This window comes from Heloderma suspectum, chromosome 11 (assembly GCF_057233095.1).
Source record: "Heloderma suspectum isolate Gila_16-S chromosome 11, 16-S_ref, whole genome shotgun sequence".
NCBI classification, from domain to species: Eukaryota; Metazoa; Chordata; class Lepidosauria; order Squamata; family Helodermatidae; genus Heloderma; species Heloderma suspectum.
Window position 1 is genome coordinate 30954639 of NC_139468.1, and position 22625 is coordinate 30977263.

The 22625-nt window shown below is 45.1% G+C and overlaps 1 protein-coding gene across 1 annotated transcript in view; it reads right to left on the minus strand.

Annotated features, from left to right (window-relative positions):
- AGBL1 (AGBL carboxypeptidase 1) overlaps positions 1–22625 on the minus strand; it is a 732367-nt gene that overhangs the window by 617494 nt on the left and 92248 nt on the right. Inside the window, 6 exon segments of the mRNA XM_084816379.1 lie at positions 3587–3674; positions 7533–7681; positions 12624–12710; positions 17508–17591; positions 19220–19806; positions 19925–20041. Coding sequence (XP_084672505.1) covers positions 3587–3674; positions 7533–7681; positions 12624–12710; positions 17508–17591; positions 19220–19806; positions 19925–20041 — 1112 coding nt within the window.

Below are 22625 nucleotides of genomic sequence, written 5' to 3' on the forward strand. Positions count from 1 at the left end.
TTTTATTGTATGTTGTACATCGCCCAGAGTGGCTGGGTGACCAGCCAGATGAGTTATTAATAAATTAAATAATAAATAAATAAATAAAAACTTCTAGTAATGCAGCCTGAAATAGCATTTGCCTTTTTTGCAGCCACATCACATTGTTGGCTCATGTTGTTGGCTCTTATATCAAACCTGGGGCCTTCTGCATGCAAAGCAGGTGCTCTACCACTGAGCTACAGACCTCTCCTTTAATGTGTTTCATTGTGGAATGCTGCTTTTCAGGATTCCAGCCATTTCATTCCATCCCACCAGCCACCTCCAGTTTTATTTTATTTTCCCCCACAGTCAGTCAGCATCCCATAGATCCCTAAGTCCTCATTTGGGCTGTTTGGGGAGTACCCTTCCCCTTACAGGATTTTTTTCTCCTAAATATTTATGTACTTCTGCAAAGGTGTTCTCTCAAGCCTGCTGATGCCTCCGTCTTGTGCACAGCTGGTGCTGTTTTGGTGACATAAGCAACAGCACTCACCATCTGAACATTGTAAATAGAGGGAATCCAAAGAAGTGTTACAGTGTGTGAACCTGGAAAGGAACAGCAAATTAGGGGAAGCAGGCAGACCTTTGGGTAACTGTGATTCTAGACAGATATATGGACCGGGTAGATAGGAATCAAATGACACATATGATACTTTTTCAGAACACATCACCATCAAATCAAGCATATTTCAAATTCCAGGAGAGAATAAGCCAGTCCTATCTTGTCATCTGCAGCCCCTCCCTTTCCAGATTATGATTAAGAACTTCATTGCACTTTTACAGTTTAATCACACCAGTCAGCTGCTACTTAATCACCACACAATAAGGGCCTTGTTAATGACATTAGAGGCCATTATGACTGTAATCAGCCTATATAAGCCTTGTGTCTCTTACATCTGCTTGTGACCAAGTCTGCCAGCGCTCCAAAAGCCCTTCATGCTGGGAGAATCCAGAAGTCATAGAGCCATGCAAGGAAAACATCCAGCTGGTTCAGAAAGAGAAGGAGGGACAGTGTCGTGCAGTGGATATCCACCCATCAACACCAGAACATTGACTCCTGCAGAGATGTAACAGTCAAAGCCTGATCCATCACATGGGCCTTACAGAGATGTGCTGTGCCCTTCAACCCATAGGGAGTAAATCCAAAACAAACACAAAATCATTCTTATAGGAATGAGCTGTTATTCTGTTTCCTCCTGCAGGCTAAATGCAGTGATTTCAAATGGTCTCGGAATACCAATGGCAGAAGGCATACAGGAAAGTGTTTCCCCAATCATTTGATAGTTAAGGTACAATGATAACTAGTGAGGAGCTCAAACTGGACCCCAATATTTGTTGCCCCATTTCGGAGGTGGCACATGGGGGAGGGCTGCTTTGGTGCATTTTTTCAGAGGGAGGGGAATTTTATATTATTTTCAGGTGGAGGTTATGAGTTAGTGTTGGCAGCAGTTCATACACACACACAGCTTTGTTTGTTTTCCTTTTTGACAAAAGCACAATCCTATACATATCTACTATGACGTCCCATTGATTTCAATGATGCTTACTCCCAGGGAAGTGGGTTGCAACCTGAAAACACTTGTTTGCTGCTGTGATAAGCAACAGATGTAGAGTTGCTATTGGTGGCCACCCATTTTTCCCCACAATGCCCCCTTGGAACAATGGTATGTCATGATGAAGCATTGTTCCAGGGTCACTGTGTCTGGGGGGAATGGCAGACACTGAGAGGTAGGGATGTCAGAGAGTTCCGTCACGGACTGCAATGGGATTGAATTCCCTTCAGTCCGTGCCACGGAATCCTCTGCAGAACAGCACCACGAGGTCCTGCAGAGCCAGCAGTCATGCGGGGTTTTTTTGTCGTCCACAAAGAGTCGCGAAATTTTCGTAAATAAAAACACAGTGTAGTATATTCAAATAATAAATACGCAAGTTTTTTTAAAAAAATGAATTGTTTGTGGGTGTTCTTTTTAAATTGAAATCCTCCGTCTCCGTTTACTTTCAGCCAAAACATTTCCTCTTTCTAGGGGCTTCCAAAAGAAGGCTGTCTTAGGTGTGCTTGAACGATAAACTATTTGTTTAAAGCAATGCTGTTTTAAAGAAAGAAAAAACTTTTTAAAATGACCATGCCAGTCCTGGAGCAGCATGGTCATTTTAAAAGGTTTATTCTTTCTTTAAAACACCATTGCTTTAAACAAATAGTTTATCTCTCAGGCACACCTAAGACAGCCTTCTTTTGGGAACCCCTAGGAAGAGGCAGTGTTTTGGCTGAAAGTAAATGGAGATGGAGGATTTCCATTTTTTAAAAAAAACTAAAATATTTATGAAAAATAGAGATTCTTACGGAAGTTGTGCAGACTCATGGAGACGACTGGGCACTAGAATTATGGTACTTGGTACGGATTTATCTTCGTAATTTTTGGAGTGGAAAAAAAAGAGAATTCCGGGGGCTTGTGAATGGCAGAACAGAGCGCTGGCCACAAACTGCAGAAGTCAAGCAGCACAGAAGGTACACAATTTGTACATCCCTACTGAGAGGCATCAAACCAAACTTTTAAAAGAAAAGAAATGGCCGGGGGGGGGGGGACTACTGTCACTAACAGGTAAACCTCTACCCAAAAAACAACATAGAACTTCCCCCCTCCCAAATGTTGCAAGGAGTTTGGGAAGCTCTTTTACCAACCCAAATACGTGGGCCAAATATTCCCATTGGAGAAAATTTCCCTCAGCATTAATGTTTAGTGAATTGAAATTGGAGTCATAGTTCTGACGTCTGGAAAGGTTTGGTTTTAGAATGATAGCAAGAATTACCTGCCCTTAGAGGAGCTAACATCCTGTGTCTCTAGGCGAGGCATAATTTTGAGTGTGGCCCCAATAGAAAGGATGCCAACCCAGATCAGTGGCTCATGCAGAGATGCAACAGATAGCCTCGTCTGAAGGTGGGTAATCCTGCTGGGTCTACATCAGGACCCAATCACACCTGAAACTGACGCGTGGCAGAATTACTCACCCTTGGCGGAGGCAGCTTGGAAAGAATCAACAAACAGAAAGGATCAATCAGCAACCACTTGCAAACATGTTTTGTGAATAAAATCAAAATTCTCATACATCCCTGGGGTTTAGAAAGAATGGACTAAACAGAAAAACACACCTAGCTACCATTGTGGGGGGAATGCTTTCCCATTGCTAACATAGCAATGCAGGCTTCTTCTGTAAATATAAAAACAGCCACTGAGGTGGCTTGAGCTGTGCACATCATTTTGCACCATCAGAAAAACATAATCCCCAGAATTAATTGCTGGACCCCATGGTTCCGAGTCCATGGTACAGGCATACCCTACCTTTCAGTTTAATCTTGCCAAGTGGTGTTGTCATTCCAGCTGAAAGATGACATTTGTAAAGCACTTTACTTCCCTAAGTAGTAAGGATATCCATTGTTTTGTAAGCCCTAAAATGTGTATGTGTGTGTATGATGGTGTATGTGGTGCTGGTAGCTGAAAGTTAATGGGGTAACTTTGATTAGCAGGAGAGGGAGGAAAGCCCAAACAGCACTCTGGGGTACACTTACTTGTAATAACAGATATCATAGCCCACCCGAATCCAGTGAGGTCTGCCCTGAAGAGCTTCCTTCACTGAATACATGACCGGTTGCATGCCTACACAAAACAAAGGCAGTTCAAAAAAGAAAGAAAGAAGTAATATGACTTCCTCTGCAATAGGATGGGAGTCCAACAAAATACCTGCTTTACTTTTCAAGTGAAGACAGAAATAACATCTTTCATGCAGCAAGCACACCCTGTAATGTGCTCCCTCAGCTGTCCATTCGAACATTCCCTTCTCTCCAGAGTTGTCCTGGAAAAAACACCACTTGGTAGGGATGGGAGAATCAACGATATTTGAGATACTTGAAAGTCAGATCGCCTTGCTCCTGTTTTCCAATGTGATCTGTGGTTCTTTTCATTTGAACAGGAGATGCACACATTTCGGTATGCATTTTTTGGAAAGTGTGGACCCAAATCCTCACTTCCCCCACCTCCAAGGACTAAAGACTGAAAATGCATATTTGGGGGGAAATGCACATTTTTTTAAAAAAAGTATACATTTTCCAAATGTAAATGCAAGTTTGGGGACATGTGAACTCCCCCCCACACACACACTCACTCACATTTGTGTTTGCATTGAGGAGCAAATGGGGAAAATTTGAGTCAAATTTTAATCAAAACAAAATTCTCATACATCCCTATGAAATGCTTCTGCACGTTTGAAGCACAGTGCAGCTGTGCGCAACACTGATTGGCTGACTCTCTATGATAGCCTTTCACAATGATATTGGAGTTTTGGCACATGTTAAAAACATTTCTATCCCACAAGCCTTCCAGAGGTATGATTTTAGCTAGATATATTACCAATCACTGTAATGCAAGGAGTTTATATATTATTGTTTTATTGTGTTATAGCTTATGTTTACTTTGTACACTGCTTAGGTATTTTGGAATGTTATGCAGTTTATAAATATTTTAAATAAATAAAATCATGGCACCCTCCAGACATGTTGACTACAACCATTATCCCCAGACAGCATGGCAATTGGTAGTGCTGACTGGGCATGATGGGAGTTGTAGTCCAATGTGTCTAGCAGGCACACCGGGTCAGGGAAAGCTGCTCTTTGATGTCAACAAGAAACGTTTCCTTCTGCTCATGCCCTAGAGTAATTTTGCAGTTTTCTGTCTTGTTTTAATGAATACAATGACAAGTCAATGGAGAAATACATGGCTATTTGGGCAGTGCATTTAAAATCTATTTTTTAAAAGCAGATAACCTCACTGAAGGTTGGTGGAAGGGGCACAATGGATCTCTGAGTCAGGGTTTAACTTGCTGTTGTATATGTATGTAATTCCAACTGTGAAGTCAGGAAGAAGCTGGAATTGCCCCATGGCTCAACGGCATTTGATGCGAGTTCTGCTTTTATATTACATCTGTCTTCACCTAAGCCACTGCCATTCTCTGCTTAATTTTAATGAAAGCAAATACTTCTGCAGAATGGGAAGCTGTTGTTTGAAGTCCTTAACTTCTTCATTTTCATGAGATGCTCCCTCCACCAACAACAACAACTACCTCCTTCTGTCCACCAGGAAAGTCTGAAGAGATCCTTTAACCTGCATGTTTTGGAGGGCTGCAGATCACATGAAGGACTATAACTGAGTTTAGCTGAATGCAGCTACAGTCTATCTTCAGACCTTCCTGGCCAACATGGAGGACTATAGCATGGAGAACTACAACCAAGTTTATAGATCACATGGAGGACCATAACCGAGTTTAGCAGAATGCAGCTACAGTCTGTCTTCAGACCTTCCTGGCCAATGTGGCAAGGTCAGTGATGGAAGAGGCGGGGCTGACGCACACATCCCCATGCCCCTGCCATGCTTTCAATGTTGTAAAGCCTGCATAGGGATTCCCTCTCCCTGGGAACTGGGGGCCGAGAAGGAGACATGGATCGCTACCAGGCCATCCTCAGCACTCTCACCGAATCACAATGCCCAGGATTTTTGGAGAAGGCTATGACAGATTTCAAACCAATATAATGTTGTAGTGTACACAGACTCTATTAAAAAAATAGGCATTACAATTCCAGAATATCCCTTATTGCTGAAGTTGACATCCAAAAACCATAAGTAAATCTCTGGCAGATTAAGAGTGAGTTTCAAGCCAATACACAGTCCTGCCATACTGACAAATATTACAAGTGAGGCTTCCTTTGATGGTTAAGGAAGAGAGAGAAAGACAGACAGAGAGAGAGAGAGAGAGAGAGAGAGAGAGGTGAAGCAGTCAAGCATACAGATCTGTACACCAAAAACATGAAAGCCATCTGTGTTGCCTTCCAGAACCAGTCTTCTGCACTCAGAATAAAAGACCAGGAGTGAATATTTTCAGCAAAGGATGCATATAATTTTTGTTACCTTCACCTCTGTCTTGCTCCTGTCCCCTCTGTTCTCCCCCCTTCAACCCATCCCTGCCACACACACACACACACACACACACACACACAGTGCTAAGGATCGTGGAGAAATCCACAGTGGATTCAAATGAGATTGGATTTCTGCAATTCCGACCTACGGATTCCACAGCAAACTGGCTTTTTCCAAGTTGCACAGACTCTGCAGACTTCCAGACCAGTTGTTGACTTTTGGTGGGGATTTGCACCAATGCGCACCTGCCCTATTGGGCATTTGTGCTATTGTGCTTTAGTGCTGATGCACATTAGTGCAAGTGTGCATTGGTGCAAATGCGCCTTTGCAAATGAATGAAATTCTTCTACAAAAGATCCAATTCCATCAATGAACGGATGACGGAATGAAAGCCTGACAATCTGCAAAACACAGATGGAACAGATTTAACAAAATCTGTACATCCCTACTGAGTGCAAACACAAACTCCCATCCTTCCCTTCCTGTCTCATGGACTTCTGAAGAGCAGCAGCAGAAATGAAAGGCAAAAGAGAAGTGTTGTCTTTCCTCCTTATGCCTCGATCTCCCGCTCCTCTCCATATTCAACCATCAGAAATGCTGGTGGGGTAGATAGATTCTAGGAGGGTAATTTCCTAAATGAAGTAAAATCCATTGTTTCTGGGCCAGTCAATAAGACCCTTCTTAACTCATCCATCTGTTTCTTTCATCATCTATCAAAAAAAGCTATTTTTTTCCCCTAACTTCACAAATGTCCCCTCCACATTAGGAAACTTAACATTCTGACTCTCTTCCTGAGTTCTCTTGTGGCAAGAGAAAGAAAAGGAGAGATAATTGTATTGCTATGCAATAGTACCATGGGCCAGCATCAAAGATAGGTGTGATCAGGCACATGCCAAGGGGCCACACTCCAGCACAGGCCCACTGACAAGCACCCCCTGGACTTGCTCCTCCTCTTCACTGTTGCAACCTGTTTGGTCATCTGCCTCTCGCTCTGGCCCAGGCAATGGTCATAGTGAGAAGGAAGAAAAGTAGATGCCATGGCCTGCTTGCTCACTGGCTCTCTGCCTGTCAAGCAAGCAAGCAATATCAATGATGAGGAAGAGGAGGAACAATGCTTATTTATGTATTAGTAAATACAAACTCTGAAAAATTCCTAAGAAGAATAGCAGCTGGTGACAATGGTGTAGACTCACTGAAAGATGGGGCTCATTGAGGGTGCCTTGCCCAAAAACCTGGAGCTGATTGTACCCACCCAGATCTCAAAGCATTCCTTGGTCAGCAGTGAAAGTGCTGAGCAGCTTGTTTGGAAAAAAACAAGCTTCACTTAGAAGTGAAGGCAAGATGGAGGACAGAGTGATATGGAATTGGCCACAGTCATAGGAAACAGTCTCAATAATTTGGTATGCAGGAATAGAGATAAGGAAGACACCAACATTTATGTAGATAAGATATTCTTCCAGGGTTAAACCAGTTGACTTTCCCAAGTTCAGGAGGACCTAACTATGAGCATAGGTACAGATTTCCCTCTATCATCACAAGGGCTCTTACCAAAATTAAACTGGCTGTTAGGCTTCTCACAGTTGATGATGTTGAAGCGGTAAGGGGTGGCTGTCTTCATGGTGCTGACCTCAAAGTAGAACCACTGATGGTGTTGGGAGCTGTTGACATCGGGGTTGAGGATCAAGTCATACTCAAACCTGGACCACAAGCCACAATGACACAGCATTAGGAATCAAACAGCCAAATGGTGCATCCATCATGGTGCATTAATAAGCAGACCATATGGAGAGTGCTAATCCACATATAGTGTTAACCATCAAACCCCACCAGTGCAATGGGCAAGGCAGAATGCCAATCCTGGGTTGTACTGAAGGAACATTGGACCAGGACTGTGATGTGGCAGGGACAGGAGGAAGGGGACACTTTGACAAGAGACTGAGCTATTAAAGGGCCTCGTGGCCAGTAGCGTACTGGTAAATTTTTAAGTGCAGGCACTACTCATGACAGTCCCCATAGCCATGCACCCAAGGAAAGTCCAAAATCAAGGGCAGCTGTGTTGATCCATATCCATACAGTTCTAAGGGTTTCCCTCTGTTAGGAGCAGCCCTTTTGTAAGGCTAATAGGTCTTAATTGCCCATTCAAGACCAAGCTAACCCCAAAATAGAGAGAGTGTGGCGTAGCAGCGAGAGTGTTGGACTGGGAGCCAGGAGATCCAGGTCCGAGTCCCCACTCGGCCATGGAAGCTAACTGGGTGGCTTTGGGCCAGTCACAGACTCTCAGCCCAGCCTACCTCACAGGGTTGTTGTTGTAAGGATAAAATGGAGAAGAGGAAGATTATGTACGCCACCTTGAGTTCCTTAAAGAGGTAAAAAGGTGGGATATAAATGTAAGAAAGAAAGAAAGAAAGAAAGAAAGAAAGAAAGAAAGAAAGAAAGAAAGAAAACTTTGCACTGAAACAGGGAACAATATATTGTTGCTAGGAAAATTCATTTCCCCCCAGCTCCTGTGAGGATTGTAACTATTAAGCCCATGGAATTCCAAGGGGAGGCAGATGACATCAGCGACCCTGCTAATAAAACAGTGATGGTGCTGCATCCCGTGAGCCATGGTTCCACTGCACCGCTGCCTGTGGGCCCATTAATGCAAGTCCAACTACTGCATGGCACCAGACTTACACCAAAACAGGAGCACTCGCTGGCTGTCCTTAAGGAAGGATATAGGACTCTCAGTGGAAGCGAGAGGAGGAAGAGAAATGGCCTCCATGGGGAGCAGAGGCAGGGGGAGCAAAGGCATTTGACCTAGGAACCCCCAGATGGGAATGGAGGACTGGCGCATGCATGCGCCTAGAATGTGTGGGATCTCCAGCCACCTGGAAACAATTCAGCTCCAAAACCTGACCATGGAGAGACAATACTTGGAATGCTGTGTACAGTCTCTGCAAGTCAAAAAGGCATTGCAGAGAGCTGGAAATGGTATAGAAAATTGCAAACAAAATGATCAGGGATCAGAGCAACTCCCCTGTGAAGAAAGGCTACCTTTGGGGCTATTTCATTTAGAAACAAAAGTGAGTATGGGGGGGGGGCATGATAGAGAGGTATAGAATTAAGCATTGTGTGGAGAAAGTGGATAGAAAAGGGCTTTTATCTGCCTCTCATGATACTAGAACCCGGGGTCATTCAATGAAGCTGATTGGTGGGATGTTCAGGGCAGATAAAAGGAAGGAGTTTTTTCCACACAATGCAGAGTTAAAGTATGGAATTCACCTCCACGAGATGTAGCGATGGCCACCAAGGTTTAAAAGGTGATTAGATAAATGCATGGAGCATGCCAAGAACATTATCTTTCTAGGCCCTGACTGCCTGCAAGACTCCATTTGGCCAGGCTGAAGTTGCACGTAATGATACCACCACTGGCGTATAGGTTATCTCAAGATGAATCTAGCTCCAAGGTCAGAGCATGACTGAAAGATCTCAGATGCATTCCTGTGGGAATTGTTTCCCCCACCCAGGTTTGGGGAACGCTGTTCCACCCAGCCTGTGATTGGCTGACCAACTCTTTGGCTAACCAACTCTTCGGCGTTGTCGGGGCTTGAGGATAAAAGAGGAGGGCTGAAACCATCTTTTGCCTTAGGGTTGTGACTTTGAGCACCACCTTTTGGTGCCCTGTCCTACTGAAGACCCATACGTACCTATGCATATGGAAACAAGGGGTGGTTACTTTTCTTATTTTCTGCCTGAAGCAGTGTTTCCAAACATTACTCTGGTCCTTGTATGCCTTTTAATTCCCTTTCCCTATCCAAATAACCTTAACACCTACCTCGAGAGTTGTGTGTGTGTCCTTCCAAGGAAGCCTTGGTATTAAATCCAGAGACTTCTCTTTGGTTATTGCTTAATGTTTCAGGCCTAGGGCTTCCAAATAGAGGCTCCAGCTTGGACCCTTATTTCGTAAGCCCTAGGAATGTCCTGTAAGGTCTGAGAGTCCCCTGGCTCAGGCTAAGGTGGATGTAAAGGGTGCAAGCAGCCTGTCTGGGTCACTGTTTGTCCCTGCCTGCACTGCCAGGAGCTGAGGCAACCCCCTTCCTCCCTTCACAGAGGATAGGCCTATCAATGCCTACTAGTTCTGATGGCTATATATATACTACCTCCAGTATCAGAGGCAGCATACCAGTGGCTGGGAAACACGAGTGGGACAGTGCTGTTGTGTTCATGTCATGCTTGTGGGCTTCTCATGGTTGGCCACTGTGGGAAACAGGATCCTGGACTAGATAGGACTCTGGTTTGATCCGGCAGGGCTCTTCTCACATTCTTATGTTAGGAAGCCCTGAACCGCATGTGTCGGAGGACTGTGACCCATATCTGCATTTTCCTCCTGTGCGCCTATTGCTGCTATCTCTGGTGCTTAAATTATACACAGCAGCAACAATGTGCCAGCAGATGTATGTTTTCGTTTTTCCTGCCCATCTCAGAAATGAATGTCATTTCAGTGCTGATTGCGGGTTAGCTGACGTAAACATAATAGTTCTTGCTTTATTTTCTTTCATGAGTTTTAAAGTTAATTTTATGGATGAAAGATAAGTATGGATAACTGAGCAATTCCTTTTTTTAAAAAAAAAACAATCTATCTTTTAAAAAACATTTCTTATAGATGAAGTTTTTAAAAAGTATTTTGTGGTGTATAATATAGAATTGTATGATCAATGTGCACTCAAGCTAATGTCTTAATTTTCGAAGTAAAAATTGCACGCCTTTTTTCTTTCCTGCCCTCCTTGATAACAGATGTGGGCGTCAGCTTGCTTGTTGCAAATGGAAGGCACGGTATATAATGAATGTTCCCCATATCATGTTTTTTTTGGATCTTATTGCAGGGGGGCTCCAGCCTCCAACATGGTACCCGTGGGCATCAATGTGCTCACAGACATCTCTCTTGTTGCCCCTGAGTCTCTATGTCTCTTCTGATTTTTATTTTAACTCTTAATATATTTTTTGCTGTCAATTAAACTGGGAGAGCTGCCTTCCAGCACCATCTTTATTTGGGTTCAAAATAGTGGTTTGGCATTTGGGAGCTCCATCTCCACCTTTGCCTTATACCCAGGTTCTTGGGCAAGTTACATTTCTTCTAGTCTCACCGGTTCCCCTTCTCGGAAAGGAGCGTTTTGTAACCAGCCATGACCACCAGGACAGCCATTTTATGTATGACCATCATGGCAGCCATTTTGTGAGAATAAACATGGCACTCTCTTAAAATTCCCAGTGTGCTCCCTGGCCCGAAAAGGGTGGAGGCCCATGTCTTAAAATATACCTATATGACAAATTTCTATCTGTTTTAAACCACTTTAATTGTGACTTCCTCTAAAGAATCCTGAAAGTTGTGATTTGACAAGATGCTGAGAATTCTCTATTATAGATCCCTAGTCCTCCCCATAGCACTCTGGTTCCCAAGGTTCCTTGGGGAGAGAGAATGACATCGGGTGATGTCATTACCTGGCATCCTTGGGCATGTACCAAGGACCCCAGCAGGGCATACTGGCCCTTGTACCCAGCCATTCCCTCAGCCATGTACTTATGATCTGGGAAGGTGGCAGCCATTTTACATTTCCCACAATGTCCTCAGCAGTGCTGCCGCGAGGCATTGTGGGAAATTTTAAATGGAATTGCTTGCTGAAGACTGTGATATTGCTGTGCTGGCAAGCTTGCCTCTACCACTGGTAAGCTTGCTGATGTGGGAAGCTCACTCAATGCCACGTAACTGGGGATTCCCACAAACCTTAGGTCAACCCTGAGAATCACCGTAAAACAATTTAAATCTGCCATGCAGAGATGCCCTGTAGGCATAGAGAGCTTATAATCTACATCAGATGACCTTTGCAAAGGGCAGGGTATCCTTTTGTTTTCTTACAAAGGGCTGTCGACCCCCAGGAAAAGCAATCTGAGGCCACAGCCATTGGTGGGCGGAGCCAGATCCAATGGGCTGGTGGAGCCAGAGACAAACATGGTCAGAGTCTGTGGCACTGCATGATTGATTACATCTGCCTTCTCCAGCCTGGTGCCCTCCAGATGTGCTGGACTACAGCTCCCATAATTCCCAGCCAGCATGACCCCTGGCCCTTGCCAGCCAATCGGCCATGCATTGAAAGCCATGCATGCTGGCTGGGAGTTGCAATCCAAAACATCTGTAGGCCACCAGGTTGGGGAAGCTTGGATTGCATAGCTTTTTTCTCTCTCTGCCACCCTAACTCTCTGTCTCTCACAGAGCCACAAAAGTGAGAAAGGGAGCAATTCCCAAAGGGGTAGTCTAGAGAGCAAGCATGAGCCCACGGCATCTGGAGAGGCATATGGTGTGGAGGGATGCATGAAATTAGACTCGGGGCTGCATGAGTCTTGGGCTGCAGGTTCCCCACCTCAGACTTACCCTCTTCCTAAGAAGTCCATGACAAATGTGAAGAGAGACACCAGGTTTTGGTAAAGGGGTAGCAAAGACTGAATATGAGTTATGTCTATATGGAGTTCTAAGTCATGGAAAACTGAGCTGTCTCCTTTACAGATGGCTGAGTTATCTCCAAGCTTCCTCTTTTCTGCACAACTGAAGCATGTCTCGCTATCCCTGCCCCAGCTGCTTGCTGGGGTATTTGCACTACTTACTCCCGCACTTGGATGGCCTTACGGAGGTTCCCAGACTCGAATTTGGAGAAGAATTTCAGACAGTTTGGAGCATCAGAATTTAAAGAGCTGAAAAACAAGACACAACAGGATTACTGCAAGGCTCAGCAGGAAGAAGCTACTCCAGATATCCACTAGGGAAAATAACAGAAGGTAGTTGGGAGTAACAGAAATGCAGCCAGCCCATAATTGCTTGGGTCCCCCCAGTAGGTTGACTGTAAAACTGATGTTTTCCTTCCTCCTTCTCTTTCAACAAGGAATGTTACAGCAAAGACAGTGTTAGATGGGATGTTTCAAGAAGGGGTGGGAGAATCAGGGATGGTTGAGCTCACCAAATTTATCTGAATTTCATTTCGAAATGCGGTTCGGCTCACTCACATTCTTGTTTATAAGCTGATGTTTGTTTGTTTGTTTGTTTGTTTGTTTTATCATTCATTTGAACTGAACAAGTGCACATTTTTCAAAAGTGCATACTTTCCTCCCATTGACTAAAGCATAAAAATGTGAATTTTTAAAAGTGTGCATCTTTAAAAGTGTCCATTTCTTAAGGTCTGCATTCCCCCCCCATTGAATAAAACAGGTGAGCTTTCTTTAAAATGCACACTTTAAATATTGCACACTTTAAAGTGCCCATTTTAAAAAGTGCCCATTTTTTAAAGTGCCCATTTTGCAAAAACAGACACAAGTTCAGGAACTTGCAAACATTTTTGGAGAACAAATGCTCCCATTCACATTCATATTCAGAGTTGCGAATGGGGCATGTGCAAGTGATTTGCAAACTGAACCAAAATTCTCATCCATCCCTAGTTTGAGCACTGATACCCTGCCAAACTTATACCAGAAACAGCCTTTGTTGTTGTTTATTCGTTCAGTCGCTTCTGACTCTTTGTGACTTCATGGACCAGCCCACGCCAGAGCTTCCTGTCGGCCGTCGCCACCCCCAGCTCCCCCAAGGTCAAGTCCGTCACCTCCAGAATATCATCCATGAAACAGCCTTATACCAGATCAAATTATTTGTCCATATTGCCCATGATTGCCTCTGCTCTGACTGCTCTTCTGCTGAGCTCTGGTCCCTCCAATAACCTCCCACAAAACGATGCCACAGCACTCACTGCAGTCATTCATCTGAGCATTGGTAGCTAGCAGGTCTTTTCACACAGCATGGAGGCCATGAGCAGCAGCACTATGGAGAACTGTTCAGATTCTTGAGAGCAGCCTTCTCTAACCTGGTGTCCTCCAGATGTTTTTGACTGCAACTCCCATCATTCTCAGTCAGCATGACCAATGGTTAGAAATAGTGGGAGTTTGTATCCAAAACATCAGAGGAGGGTACCAGGTTGAGGACAGCTTCTTTAGAAGGTGCAGAATGTAGGAGGGGATTAACTGATGATCAATGGTGCTCTGACATATCTTTGTAATGGCTCAGGATGTCTTTCCAACATAGTCCAAGGTGCTGATAGGGAAGCCGCCTATCAGCCTTAATGACAAAGCACATGGACTTGGTCCAGATGGCCCTATCTTTGGTCCTTGGCATCTCCAAGTTTAAAAGAAAACAGTCAGGTAGTCAAGCTGGAAAGTAGCCCTGCCTGGTGCTTAGAGAGTCAGTGCCAGTCAGAGCACAAAGCATTGTCTAGACTACAGTAGGGCAACTTTGATGGGTTGGCAGGCAACTTTGGTCCACTGTGAGCCTCCCCTCACCCCACTGGAAATGGCTGCACTGCTACCAGACATGGCTATCCAGCTGGATTCCCAGTGATTCCACCAGGAAGCAAGGAGTGCACTCCCCACATGTCCCATTTCCCAGCCTAATTGCCATTACTCTGCAGAATTGCATTCTCTCCAGCTCAACAAACATCTCATTGTGGGTGGGCTGGAGCACAATTCTGCTGGGAAACAAGGCACACAACTCCCCAAGTGCATTGCTTCTCAACAGAATCACTTGGAATCCGGCGGTATGGCAGCGACCACAGCGGTGGTGGTGGCAGGGACCCAGTGGGGGCTGCCAAAAAAAAACAGGGGGGCCACATGTCACCTACATATGCCCCACCACTGGTATAGATGGATCAATTATCTGACTCTGTAGAAGTTATAGACCAGTGAAATCTTCAATTGCTTCAATGCAATATATCAGAAAATGTCTTCAGACATTACTGTAATGAAAAGGATACAGGAAGAACAAATGCCTCACACTTCCTGTTCCTCTGCATTTCCATATCATTCAAAAGAGATCGTTTGCATCCCTCTTGGTGGGGAGATGTAGATACATGCATCTCTCAACTGGTGGAGATTCAGAAACAGAAATTGAGCTTTCTGCTTATTTTATGTTATTGTGGGAGCAGGTACTGCTCTAAATGACAACACACTCTCCTATCTCCTGCTGCAATCTTCCAAACCAAGAGTTCCTCTCAAGTGGGTATCTGTACACACAGCAAAAAGGGGATGTCGGTAGGGATGGCGGAGAATTTCTCCCCGAAACTTCGGGGGGCCGAGCGCCAACGTGTTCGGCCCCCCGAACAAGTTTCGGGGAGAAATTCTCCGCACCCCCCCGCACCCCCCCCCCGGGACGGGACTTACCTTTGCCGAATGTCCCTCCCGGCAGCGGGTCCGGCCGGCGGTTCGGCGGGTGTTCGTGTGGGGCGGGAGCGGCAGCTGGTCTTTCGACCGGCTGCCGCCACCGCCATTGCAATAAAAAAAAAAAAAACGCCCCCGTGATAGGCTACGTGACGATTAACGTAGCCTATCATGGCTAGATCTGCAAAGTCAGCCGTGATAGGCTACGTTAATCGTCACGTAGCCTATCACGGGTGACTTTAAAAAAAAAAAGCGCGTACGGATAATGGCGGCCCCCATAGGGAGCCGCCATTCCCGTTCCTTATTCGGTCGCTGTAGTCTACATAAAGATTTACGTAGACTACAGCGACCAAATAAGGAACGCGAATGGCGGCTCCCTATGGGGGCCGCCATTAGCGTACGCGCTTTTTTTTTTTTTTAAGTCACCCGTGATAGGCTACGTGACGATTAACGTAGCCTATCACGGCTGACTTTGCAGATCTAGCCGTGATAGGCTACGTTAATCGTCACGTAGCCTATCACGGGGGCGTTTTTGTTTGTTTTTTAACTTTGGAGTTCGCGGCCGGGCGAGGCGGGAAGCCTCCTCCCCAGCCTGAACTTCGCAGGGGGAGCAACGAAGCGCCTCCCCCCCACCGCAAACAAGCTTTGACAACAGGTAAGTGACTTTCGTCCACCCCTAGATGTCGGACAGTGAGGCAGCCAAAATGTGAATTCCCTCTGCTCAAAACTGCTCATCCCAAATCAAGTTGGGTTCAGTCCCTTTCAGGCTGGGCTGAACTGCACCTCCTGCCTCCACCAAACCCTTTCCTGCCTGTTCCCACCTCCCCATTCTCCAACCTAAGGATTTGGGGCTTGGGGAAGTGGGAGAAGTAGTGAGGAAGACTAGATGGCAGATAAACTGGACTTCAAGTATTCCAAATGAACACTCCCCCCCCAAAAAAAAAAATAGGGGGATGATTTATGTTTGGGGCAAGCCAATGGGGGCTCACATACCTCTAGCAAAACAAAACAAAAACAGATGAAGAGAGTTGCTTGAGAGATGCCTGATCACTGGGAAGCTTATTCCCTTGGAGGTACTCAAAACATGCCGGCTTCAGCAGACTGGCAGTACTTGCAATTGAAACATTTGTTGGTATCTAGATTCGGTCCTGCTGCTTTTACTGCCTCGGAGTCTCCTTCGCTATTGGAAATACTTATTGAAGCTGATCAGATGCATCAACCTACGATTCATGCTTATAAACATTTATTATCAATGAATAAATATGACACAAGTGGTTTACAGCAGGAATGGAACAGGGAATCAGAACGTCCTATTTTGCTTAATCAATGGACTGCCGTTTTGGCGTCTGTATCAGACATTTCAGTGGATCTTCGGTTACGCCTTATTCAGCAAAAGCTCTTGTTTTGGGTCCATTGGATGCCACATCATCTTTTTAGTAAAGGCTTGTCAAATTCAGCTAATTGTTGGAAGCGTAAGGCAGTCGATGCTTCTTTTATTCATATGCTTTGGAAATGCCAAATGGCCACCTCCTTTTGGGAAAAAGTTATTGTACAGATAAATTTTGTATTGGAAAGCTCTTTAATATTTACTGATGTAAATGTTCTTTTAAACTACTTACCTGCTTCTTGGAATGTAACACATGGTCAGCGTAAATGGATTTTTCATGCCCTTTTGGTTGCTTAAAGACTGATACTACAATATTGGAAGGATAAAAGCTCACCGCCTATAACGCAATGGACTGAAGACTTAACAACACTAGCAACATTTGAAAGAGTGGTATATGGGTGTCACTTGCAAATGGACTTATATGCAGATATTTGGCCTGCTTTTACTGAAGTCTATGTGTAACCTGTTTTTTTTCCCTTTTTTTCTTTCTTTCTCGAATATTGTAATATTAGAAACTGAGGATTTTTGAACATGTCGTTGTATTTTTATTTCATTTTTTTTAGGTTTTCTTTTTAGGTAATGTTTTCAGTTTGGTTTGGTTTGGTTTGTAAACATTCACTATAAAAAAGGAGAAAAAATAAACAAAAACATGAGCTTTGGCATTATCTGCCTGCTCCTTCCACACTTTTCACTAAGCTGGCTTTCACCATCCATATGTTGGAATCCACAGGAAAGGAATGTTAGAACTAACCAATCACATTTCATTTGATTTTCATTAGACATGGTTGTCCTGTGATTGACGACATTACAATAAAGGATTCTGGAATTTAAATAAAGTCAGCAGTAAGTTCAGTGGTTTTGATCCGGCTCCCCATGACATTATTCTGGGCTAGAAGAAAGAAACTTACCTGGAGCCATCTAAGTCAAATACAACCTGATTGATTGTGTCACCTGGCTGGATGACACGGCGGACATCTTCAAATATTTTGGCCCTGTGGAAGGAAAAGCAAAGCTTGAACTGGTGGGTGAATAGACAGAAGGAAACCTCTCCTGGTATGAATGTACCCATAAACTACAATCATCATCTCAGTCCCTCCTCCAAGTTCATCTCCGAGGGAGGTTCAAAGAATGGCAACAAGAAAGAGGGCCTTCTCGGTGGTGAGCCTCTGATCATGGAATCATCTCTCCACTAAGGTCTGCCCGGCACAAACATTGTCATTGTTTAGGGACCAGGTCATGGCTTTCCTCAACACCCAGGCATTTGACAGGATATGATAAGGTGTGTTTTGTTTTTTTTTTGTATAAAAAAAAAAAAAAAACACTCCTGGGATTTTTATTGTTGAATGTGTAAATGTTTGTACATGAATAGCTTTATATTATGCTACTATATTTTTACGGTTTTAATCTTTGTAAACTGCCTAGAAAACTTTGGCTATTGGGTGGTATAGAACAGAAGAAGCACAAAGACCTGGATGTGCCTGATCTTGTCTGATCTCGGAAGCTAAACAGGGTCAGCCCTGGTTAGTACTTGGATGGGAGACCGACTGGGAATCAGGCTTCCTGCACTGAGCAGGGGGTTGGACTCGGTGTACTTGCAGGCCCCTTCCAACCCTATGATTCTATGATTCTGTATGTGTAAAAAATGAAAATTAAATGTATGAACCTCTCAATCTGTGTCCCCAGATTTTGAAAGAACTGGGTCTCTCCTAGCATCCACAGCTTCACAACAAGTAGGACCAATGTCAAATTGTTGCAGTGCAGGGTTCCTGCTCAGGGTTCCAACCAACCAATCACGCCCTGGTCCAGGATATGCCTTTGTCCCCACCCCCACCCCTTTACATTTCCTTTCCTCAACCAACACTGAGCATTCTGTAGCTACTGAGCAGGCTTAGTCTTCACTAGGTCATTTAGCTACACTGGCTCACTTAGGTTTTTCTCTCTAAAGGTTTTTTACTTGTTTTTGGTTGGGGTTGGTACTTCTGCAAACCTTAGGGCTTCCCCTAGTATACCTCCTTTTTGTTTCTCCTGTTTTGGCTACATAGCCATCAGCACTCCCCAGCTCAGTTTGCGATTAGAGGGAGAGACATTTGACACTGCTGTACCTTTCCCCCTGCCCCCCATGATGCTGTGCTGCCTGGGTGCATGTCTTTCTACTCCCCTATCTTAGGGATGGGTGAACAAGCAATGTTCAAGAACACTAGGATTCTCCAATCATCATCTCGCCGCTCATCTCGCCCCAATTCCTGCTTGCACTTGCGAACGCTGCTCACTCTGCGCAAACGGGAAACTTGTGCAAATGGAGCAGCGATCAAATGGGAGATTTGCGCAAATCTCCCCAAATTTGCACAGATGCCCCAATATGCAAAAAATTCATCCATGGAATAAAGCAGAGCTGATTCAGTCTACTGAGGAAATCTGGGCAAATTAGGAAATTCGTGCAAATCAAACTTGGAATTGGGAACAAGGACGGGTTTTACAATTTGCAAATATTTTTGACAGATGGGTGCTCACACTTGCATTTGGAGCTTCAAATGGGGCATGCTTGCATGTTTTGCAAGCAAAAATAAAATTCTCATAATCCTCTATCTAGATACCAGAGCATGGCAGGGAAGTGACTTACCTTTGAATGCTGCACCTCCCCTGTTGTATGGACTGGCTATAAGGAGGAGGCTGGTGACCCCAAAGATCAGGGAATGCCAACACTCTGTAGTCTGGAATGGACCTGGTGCAACTGGCTCTCGCCATGTAGAACTGAGGGTTGTGGAAAGGGAGATTCCCTGGATGTCTCTCTAAAAGCTTTGTCACTACCTCAGAAGCCTCCACTGTCTCTTGGCAACCAGGCCTACAGGAGTTCATACACTGAGGTCGGGTGGTCCATTTGTCTTTGGCATGAGAGTGATGAGTAGTTACATGGTCCTTGTCTGGGATGTCACTTTCTCTGAAGAAACCCACCACAGGCTCTGATCCATCCCGAGCCACTTTTCCGAGTTCTTGAGAAGGTTTCCCTTTTTTCATCCAGCTCTGCCCTGGAACCCTGAAAGTTTCCCTTTGTGGTAGTTTTTCTCCTTTTGTGAGTTGGTCCCTCTCTCTGCATTTGGGCTGGTGCTTTGGGGAAGCAACATTTGGAATGACATGGAGACAGGAACACGTCAGGGTCCCGGGGATGTCCTCAGAACTTGTCTCAGCCTCAGACTCTGATTCTAATTCCTTTACCAATATTGGGGCGGGGGGGGGGAGAGAGAGAGAGAGAGAGAGAGAACTGACATGGCTCCTTCCATACAGGAGATAGATTTATAGAAAAATTCAAAACTCAAGCGAGTCTCACCAAAAAGTTGCAGTGCAGTTCCGGACACATGGCTTCATACTGTTCAAGTTCCGATTCTGGCCGGTCAAGCTCTGGTTTTGACAGGAGTTTATCAACATCTGTTTCTAAGTCATCATCCTACCAGAATAAGAACCAGAAAGGAACTTGACTAAGGATTACAAGTTTTAAATAATCACCACCAGTGCCAGCTCCAGGTTTTTGGGAGCCTTTGAACAAGAGACCCGCAATGGGCCTCCTCCCTCAGTGAGTCTACCTTCTCACCACCATCGTTCACCAGCTGTTATCACTCCTCATACTCTTCCTCATCATTGCTACCACTTCCTTGCTTGATGAGGCTGAGAGTCAGCGAGCAAGTAGGCAGAGGCATCTGGTGCTCCTCCTTCACACCACCACCATTGGCCGGGGCAAAGTGAGAGGCAGGTGAACAAGCGGGTTGCAAGGGTGAAGAGGAGGACTCTTGTAGATGCCATTGCCAACACCTTTACTGGATCTCTGCCTGTCAAGCAAGCAAGTGGTAGCAATGATAAGGAAGAGGATGAGGAGCAATAGAAGCTGGTGACAATGGTGGTGAGAAGGTAGGCTTCGTGAGGGAGGGGGCCCATTGAGGGTGACTTGCCCAAGGGCCCTCAGAAACCTGGAGCTGCCACTGCTTGTCCCCAGAATTTGTACCAGTGGGATTAAATAAGAGACTGAGGGACATCAGAGGCTACTGCTTCATTCATTTTATTCTTTGTTTACATTTCTTTTTATTAATATTTTTATGTTCTTATTTTTATATAAAATAAAGAGCTTAAATAAAGAGAAGGACTTGCACCTATAAATTGAAGTCTGGATGATTATCCTGAGCTAAAGTTAGGTAGACTCACTGAGAGAGGGGCCAATTGAGAGAGTCGTGCCCTCCAAAACCTGAAGCAGACACTGTATAAATAGCTTCTAGTGGTTTAATGGATCCATTTTCAGTTCATCCTTTGTTTTAAAAAAAGTTCTTTAGATTTGAAATTATTCACAGAGTGGAACTTGGAAACTTGAGCATGAACGTGTGATCCATACTTATCAGGTGTGAAGAGTCAAATGTCCATGACATGGGTTGTGGCTAACAGATTGATTCATTGTGTTTATATCCTGTCTTTAGTCCAAGGAGCTCAAGGAAGTGTGCATGGTTCTCTCCACCCTACATTTTATTCCCACAATAAGCCAGAGGGATAGGTTAAGCTGAGAGATGCCATCTGGCCAAGTTCACCAGTGAACTTTAAGGTTAAGCAGAGAACCTGCTCCCTTCTCACAGTTTGACACTCTAACCCAGGGGTGCCTTCCAGATGTTTGGGACTACAGCTCCCATAAGCCCCAGCCAACATGCCCAATGATCAGGCATTATGGGAGCTGTCATCCAAAACATCTAGAAAGCACCAAGTTCCCAACCCTGCTCTAACCACTACACCACAAAGGCTCTTAAATGACAAGCTGCACCTCATTATTTATTTATTTATTTATTTAATTTATTAATCGCCCATCTGACTGGTCACCCAGCCGCTCTGGGCGATGTACAACCCACCATAAAACAATTTAAAACAATAAAATTTTACCATAATTTTTTTTTTAAAAAATACCCTAACCCACCCCAAATGCCTGCTTGAACAACCACGTTTTTAATGCACGACGGAAGCTCATTAAAGAGGGGGCATGACGGAGTTCCCTAGGGAGGGAGTTCCACAGAGTGGGGGCCACCACAGAGAAGGCCCTCTCCCTCGTCCCCACCAGTCTAGCTGTCCTGGCTGATGGGACAGAGAGAAGGCCATCTGAGGCTGATCTTGTTAAGCGGCCTGTCTGGTGTTGCTGGAGGCACTCCTTAAGATAGGCTGGGCGGGAACCATATAGGGTTTTAAAGGTCAAAACCAACACCCTGAATTTGGCCCGGAAAACAACTGGTAACCAGTGCAACTCCTTCAGCACTGGAATGATGTGATCTCGCCGGCGGCTGCCTTTAATCAGGCGAGCCACCGCGTTCTGTACCAGCTGCAGCTTCCAAACCGTCTTCAAGGGTAACCCCACGTAGAGCACATTACAGTAGTCTAAATGAGAGGAGACCAGGGCATGTACTACCAATGGGAGGAGATGGTCGGGAAGGAAGGGGCGCAGCCGCCGTATCAGATGGAGTTGATACAGCGCTGTCCGGCTCACAGCTGACACCTGAGCCTCCATGGACAGGTGGGAGTCCAAAATGACCCCCAGGCTGTGGACCTGGTCTTTCAAGGGTAGCCATACCCCATTCAACACCAGGTCAACATCCCCCAGCCTCCACTTGTCTCCCACCAAAAGTACCTCGGTCTTGTCAGGGTTCAGCTTCAGCTTATTCCTCCCCATCCAGCCACTCACCGTCTCCAGACATTTGGACAGGGATTCTACGGCCAACCTTGGTGAAGATTTGAATGAGAGGTAGAGCTGCGTGTCATCCGCATATTGATGACACTGCACCCCAAACCTCCTGATGATAGCCCCCAGTGGCTTCACATAGATGTTAAATAGCATCGGGGAGAGGATGGAACCCTGTGGCACCCCACACGTAAGTGGCCACGGGTCCGAAACCTCCTTTCCCAGTGCTACCCTCTGGTACCTGCTGGAGAGGAAGGACCAGAACCACCGCAATACGGTGTCTCCAATGCCCAACCCCTCCAGGCGGTCCAGGAGGATACCGTGGTCAACG